Source organism: Helianthus annuus, chromosome 6, assembly GCF_002127325.2.
Source record: "Helianthus annuus cultivar XRQ/B chromosome 6, HanXRQr2.0-SUNRISE, whole genome shotgun sequence".
NCBI lineage: Eukaryota > Viridiplantae > Streptophyta > Magnoliopsida > Asterales > Asteraceae > Helianthus > Helianthus annuus.
Window position 1 is genome coordinate 143,498,038 of NC_035438.2, and position 7,498 is coordinate 143,505,535.

Genomic DNA, 7,498 nt, shown 5'->3' on the forward strand with positions numbered 1-7,498 from the left:
CTAAAACTAATTAATGATATTTGACTGTGGAAGGGTCTTATTGACCCAAGATTTCTCCACCCGGCGTTTAGTTTGGAACGCCCCAACCCAATTTCGCAGCAAAAACGCCCTTGGGGTGGTGGAAGGGCGTGGTTGACTCAACCAGGTTGAGCCTTTTTTTTTTTTTTGGAAAAACACTAAAAAACCCCATTACAAATATCTGAGATGTTGCTTTATCTTTTGGTAATCAGATGGCTTTCAAAGATTGCTGTCACTCGAATTTTAAACATTTCTTCTTTTTTTTTATCACACATATTCTAAATAAGTGACTTATTATTTTTGGAAAAAGACATGCAAAGTATTTGAAAATTTTAAGACATATATGTGAAGCTGGTGTTTTTTAAATAAATTCTAATTTGTTTTTTATATTTTATACTTGTTTTTGAGTTTAATAAGAACATTCCAACCTCATAAAGCAAATATTCAATTTGGTTCTTACTAACACTTCCGTAATTTTTGAAAAATTTTCTTGTGTTCCCATTAAACTTTTGAAGTCTTTAATCCAATTTGCACGCCAAAGAAGGAAAAAAAAAAGAAAGACAAGGTTACCCCATTTTAATTATTGCCCTACATTTTCAAATCTAATCATTCATTCCAGAGAAAAAACACGACAAAATATGAAAACAAGATTTGTTTAAATACAAGGCCATTACTTCCGCTTAATTTAATTATCTGTCTACTTCATCTTTAATTGTTCTAACGAACTTCTACTTGGAATAAAAAAAGATTTGTTTATTAAAATATACTACAATGGCATACTTAAAGTCTGCTTCATGCTCATCATCTTCTGTGAGCTAGAAATATGACGTTTTTCTGAGCTTCAGAGGCGAGGATACTCGCTACAATTTTGTAGATCATCTTTACGCAGCTCTCGTACAGAGAGGACTGTGTGTGTTTAAAGATGACGAGGAGCTGAAGAAAGGGAAAGAGATTGCTCCAGAACTCCTGAAAGCTATTGAGGAGTCAAGGTTCGCAGTGGTTGTGTTCTCAAAGAATTATGCCAACTCGTCATGGTGTTTGGCTGAGCTGGCCAAAATCATGCAATGGCATAATGGGATGGTGGAACCGAAGGTGATACCGGTGTTCTATCATGTCGACCCTTCTGATCTTCGTGCGCAGAAGAACGACGTGGCTGTTTTCTTTCAGCAGCATGAGGAGAAGTTTAGAGAAGAGATGGATAAAGTGAAGAAGTGGAGGGATGCTCTAACAGCTACAGCCAATTTATCTGGCTTTCATATCTCCGATTCCATCAAAGTGTAAGTAGAATCTTTCTTCATCTGTTTCTTAGGCCATGGGGTATGGGGCTTGGGTTGGGGCGTGGGTTGGCTGAAAACGCCCAAGCCACCACCCCGGGGGCTTGGGTTGGGGCGTGGGTTTTGGGCGTGGCCCCATTGGCGTGGGTTTGAAGCCGGGCGTGGGGCGGGCTAGTAAGTGACATGGCAGGCTCTCAATGACCTTGTGTCAACTCATGTCCCAACCCAAGCCCCCAACCTAAGCCCCACCATACCCAATGGGCATGGGTTTTTTTTCCCATTCCACGTGTCAACCAATGCCCAATCCAAGCTCCACCATACCCCACGGTCTTAATTAAGTCAATTACACAAACTTTTTTTTTTTTTTGATATTTTAACTCCCAACTTTTTTGGAAAACGAATCAATATTCCAATCAGGTGAAATGGAGGACATTTGTGTTAGATCACTTCTAGACATATAAGGCTACTAGGTATGGTGAGGTTCATCTCCAAGGGGATGGGTCGTCACGTAGGATGCCATATCCCCATTCCATAGGAGATGACCCTCCAAGCATTTTTAAGGGGTGGAGGGTGGGGCCCACAACAAATATTTTTTTATTGTTTATCTTTTTTATTTGGTTAACTTTATAAAAACAATTCAAAAATTAAATAAAAATACTATATAAAAGAAGTAAATTAAATCCATTACATAACATAAATAAAAATTACATAACCTAAAAAATAAAATTATGAATCCTAAAAAAAATAAAACATTAAAGCGAAATAACCTACCACGTCCATTTTTTCTTAACTTCCTCTTTCATCCTCCGGTAAATCTCGCGTTCATCCTCCGAAATCGAGTCGAGATCCAACCTAATAATCCTAAAATCCTTCGCTCGAGCATGGTCGGCCGACAAATTTTTTCTTATAACTATATTTTTCCGCTGTGAGCTCTTTGAACGAACGAAATTCGGATATCAACTCGTCCATTTTCGAACCAGCCCCGAAAAACATTTGGTGTGAGCAGCCCGCTTTTCTCTTTCCGGCTGCCTCTTTTTTTGCTTTGTTCCTTCCAAGGGGACGTTCCGACTCATGAATGGCAAACACCTCCTCGTCAAATTCCAGTTCGTCGTTTATGTCTATGTGACAACGAGCAGTGGAGCCTCCCGCACTATAACTTCTGGACTCGGAAGTTTTACTCCGTTTGGCGGTTGAGACCTCATTTGGAATAGGCTTACATTTGTTTTCTTTCTTTAAAACATTCGATGCTCGCATGTGTTGGAAAGGAGTTGTATTCTTATCATCCCATTTAGCCAAAGCAAGGATGAGAATCTCGTTACTCCCACTAGGAGGATTAGTGTTATAGTGGAGAGTTCAAATGAGAAGAAATTTTTTTGTAAGAAGAAAAAAGAAAAATTTCAACCAATAAGAATCCTTTATTTTACTTCATTTAATATAAGTATTTAATGTTACTATAAGGGTACATTGGTAAATCTACATAGGTCATTAATTTATAGTCTTCTTCTTTAATAGCTAACTACATTAAATTTTTTGTAACTTATCTTCAAAATATATATTTTTTCAAAAATAAAAAATAAAATAATTTAAAGTGTAGGATAAATTATGAGTTGTGTAGGATAAATTTCAACGTGTATGATGAATTTCGAAATATGTAGGATAACTTTTGTTGTGTGTAAGCAAAAAAAGTTAGTGTGGAGGATAATAGTCTTTATGACTAATTAATTAGTCAAAAATGATAATAAATGAGATAAGTGAAAAAACTATTTAATATTTTACCAAATTACCCTTTGTTCTTTTTCTTCTCAATTAAATTTTCTTCTCAAATGAACATTCCCCTAGTGTTATATTGGTTATAAATACCGCTAAAGCGGTTGATGATCTTGCTCATTTTACGCCACTTGCCAGAGACGGATTCGACATCGCGCATCGGGCCTTGCTCCATAATCGCGTTAAATTTCTCCGTTATCGCCTTCCAAAAACCAACATCCATTTGCTTGTTCCCTAAATTTAAAAAAAAAAAATTGCCTTAGTAAAATAAAAATTATATCTTTTTAGAATTAAATTTAAAAAAAAAATTGGTTCATACCGACAATCGGGTTAGTTGAAGACTTAACCCATGCCATTGCTAGCGCCTCCTCCTCTAATTTTGTCCAAGGTCTTGCCTTTGGTTTCGAATCACCTTTGGTTTCGACTACGGTTTCAACCACCTTCCCCTTGTTTTTTTTTTTGTGCTTGAGATTTTGAGGTGGCGAATCGGGGACGACTTCTTCGTCATCGTCAAGTCGAACCGGTTGACGGTTAGGATTTGAATTGCGCTTGAGATCCAAACAAGTTACGTAGCATCATTTGTTGGAGTGCTTGGAAATGTTGCATTTGTTGGAGTTGAGACATTTGTTTGAACGCGTTGGGTAACTGTTGGAAAACCGAAAAGGTAAATTGCGGAGACACCCTTGAAGGAGGGCGTCGAAAAAAAGTTAGCTTGATTCGGGTTCGGGTTGGGATTATTCAGGTTGAGATTGTTCGGGTTGGGATTGTTTGGGTTGAAGGGATTCATGATTTTTTTTTTTATAAAAATGGATGAAAGAAGAGAGAAGTTGGGAAATTTTGGATGGAGTTAATTTAAAAAATTGGAAGAGGTGGATATTTATTTAAAGTAAAAAAATCTTTTATTTTTTTATAATATAGCCCTTGTCAACGGCTATTTTTCAAAAAAATGGGCCCGTCGCGAGCAGCTGGAGGCAGAAGGAGAGGACGTGATGGGCCGCAGGGGGTGGTGTTGGGGTGCGGCGCCGGGCCTAGCCGGGGCTGGGCCGACCCCCATACCTTCTAGTCTAACTTCACATACAATATATTCATGTCGATATTGCACAAATTTTAAAGTACCAAACATTCATCACTATACCACTCACATCTTACCTAGGGTGTTCAGAATTATATTCAATTCAAAAAATTCGAAATTCGAATTCGATTCAATTCAAATTCGAGTCTAATAAATAAAATACGAATTGAATACGAATTTATAATTTTAATTTCGATTCGAAATTTGAATTCAAGCTAACATAATTATATTATATTTATATAAAATACACCAGTATAACTTTAATTTGGGTCATAGTATAGATTAATCTATAAATTTAATCTTAGTCCTAAAATAACCCATTACCAAACCCAAATAGCCTATAACGAATTTACATATTTTAAATGAATTTAAATCATAACGAATTTCTTTGAATTTGATTAGATCTTGAGTTTTAATCGAATACGAATTGGCATTTTAATTCGAATATGAATTAACCAGTTTTTAATCGAATTCAATTCAATCTAACAAAAATAATTATTCGAAAAATTTGATTCGAGTAACTCAAAAATTGGTTATTTGATTCGGTGAACACCCCTAATGTTACCTAGCTTGCTAAAAGCGGTCTTAAATTTACAGGGGTGAATCGACGTATGTCAGAATGATTGTTGAGGAGATCTTAGCTGATAAGCCTGATATACAACGTTCTTATATAGAGAGCAATTTAGTTGGCATCGACTCTCGTATAGAAGAATTAAGTTCGCGACTGGAAACTAAAGATAATGAAAAGGTGCAAATAGTAGGGATACATGGGATGGGAGGAATTGGCAAGACTACTATTGCCAATGCTTTGTTTAGAAGAATAAAGTATAAGTTTGAGGGTAGTAGCTTCGTAGATGATGTTAGAGAAAACAGTTCAAGTAAAAGAGAAATATGTGCCTTACAAGAAAAGGTTCTAAGGGATATTCTAGAGATCAATCAAAACTTCAATGTTCGAGATCCTGAAGATGGAGCTAACATGATACGAACAAGATTTGTGCACAAAAAAGTTCTTATGGTTCTTGACGATGTGGATAATTTCAAGCAATTAGAGTTCCTAGCTGCAACACATGACTCGTTTGGCCCAGGAAGTAAAATCATTATCACAACAAGAAACGAGCAATTGTTATCTGATGCAGATGACAAGTACAAGCCAGATTTTTTGATAATGAATGACGCTCTTGTGCTGTTTAGCAGAGGTGCTTTTAAAACAAATAGTCCTCCAGAAGGGTACGAGGAGTTTTCATGTCCTGCGATCCGCTATGCTGGCTATCTTCCTTTAGCTGTGAAAGTTTTAGGCTCTTTCTTCCATGGGCGGAAAGCACTTCATGAGTGGGAAAGTGCTTTAAATAGACTAGCAAAAGCACCACCTGTTGATATTTTTAAGACACTGAAGTTAAGTTTTGATGGGTTGGAGGATTCTGAGAAGAATTTATTCTTAGACATTGCTTGCTTCTACAAGGGAAGAGACAAAAGAGACTTAACTAGAGTATTTGAGAGCTTCGGTTTTGACCCAGAAATTGGGATTAATGTTCTTACTGAGAAGTCCCTCATCACCATTTCTAATGAAAGAATAGGTATGCATGATCTTTTACAAGAAATGGGTCAGCAAATAGCTCGTGAGAGTATCTCCAATAGAAGGCTATGGCAGCTTGAAGATATCCATGATTCCTTAAAAAATGATCAGGTAATAAATCTCGCTCTCTCTCTCTTCACCTAAAATTTTACACTGTTCACAGAGACTAAATCTTTGTTTCAGAAGCTAGAAGAAATTGAGGCAATTGTGGTACCCGATAAGAAGTATGATGTTGACGAATATGAGAAGAAGGTGGGTTTTAGGGCTGATGTTTTTGAACGCATGAAGATAATACGCCTACTTGATATTAGAGGAAGATTTACATCTTGTGAGCCTACGATCTTCCCTAACAACTTACGATGGCTTTGTTGGAGTGAGTGCCCATTTACTTCTCTATCAACGACACAAATGAGTAAACTTGTTGGTCTTGAAGTAGTTGGTGGCACTGTTAAACAGTTTTGGAATGGACAAAAGGTAATTATCAAATGAAACCATATTCTTAGCAATAGCTAGTTTCAAGTGATAGTTTGTCATACTTTAATATTTCACCACAACATATTAGCTAACTTTACACTCTAGTGCTCTACAATAACTTCCTTGTAGCACCAATATGTGACAGCCCAACATTATCTTGGTTGGTATTGACTTTTTGACCGACATTGATTTTTTTGTTCAGTTGATCAATATCCAAATTCTGATTCCCAACATCATTACCAACACCAGTACAAACTTCCAATTAACAACCAATCTCATATCATATTTACATTTGCCAACAGGTCACTTTTTACTATGGTTGACTTTTGACTGCTGTTTGGAATTGACTGCATTTGACCTTTGAGGTCAATAGACTTATTCTGCAATTTTCAACAGATTTAATATCAATACCAACTTTTATACCCCTTCCCACACTGATATGTAGCCTCCAATTTCCACCCAAAACGAGACCATAAATCCAACTGCTGATATATTAGAATGAATTCACTACCAGTTTGGATTCCTGATTGAGAGAAAGTAAATTGTTCTTGAATTGAATTGGTAATGAATCCGATACATGAATATTACATATATACACGGGGTTCCATACGGATAACCGCCTAAACCTATGTTAAGAAATAATAATAATGAGGTTACATAATTTACATTATTATCTATACTAAACTGATAATATAATCTAGCTTATAATCCTTGTTCATCTAATACCCTCCCGTAAGCTAGATCGCAGCGATGTGCAGGAGATCCTTCAAACGCAAGAAGTCCTTTGGTTGCAGAGCTTTAGTAAGGACATCGGTGTCGGAAAGGAGAAAAAATAGATTGTATAGGGGCTTGTGTGTAAAGTGGTGTCCTATATAAACACCACTATTGTAACCCTAATTTCTGGCACTAACAATTCTCAATACAACTCAAACCCAATTCAAGAATTCTTCTCTATACCAATCAACATGGTATCAGAGCAGTGTTTCTGATTCGTGGACATTCTATTCTTCATCTACAATTTATCTCAACCAAGATCAAACCAGAAAAAACCAAAAATCAAACCCAAAAAAATCTGATCAACTCCGAAACTCCACTGCCGTCGCCGCTTTAAACCCTACCTTCTTTCGTCGTTTGTGTTCGTTTCCGGTTGATTATTTTCTTCTCGTTTGAAATAGTCAAAGAGTTGCTTCAAAATTGATATTACCGTATAAAAAAAAAGGGAAAAAGTGCTTCAATTGTCAACATATGTGTTTGTCAACATATGTGTCAGTGTTCATCATTGTCTAAACCCTTTTTCAACCTCTAAATTCAACCAAAACC

General features: G+C 36.5%; 1 protein-coding gene across 1 annotated transcript; it reads left to right on the forward strand.

Moving 5' to 3' along the window:
• Positions 1 to 739: 739 nt before the first annotated feature.
• LOC110864191 (TMV resistance protein N) lies at positions 740 to 6,617 on the forward strand. The gene is made up of 3 exons (XM_022113232.2): positions 740 to 1,295; positions 4,729 to 5,815; positions 5,888 to 6,617. The coding sequence occupies exons 1-3, from the start codon at positions 1,078 to 1,080 to the stop codon at positions 6,191 to 6,193; spliced, it is 1,611 nt and encodes a 536-aa protein (XP_021968924.2). The 5' UTR covers positions 740 to 1,077; the 3' UTR covers positions 6,194 to 6,617.
• Positions 6,618 to 7,498: the final 881 nt, after the last annotated feature.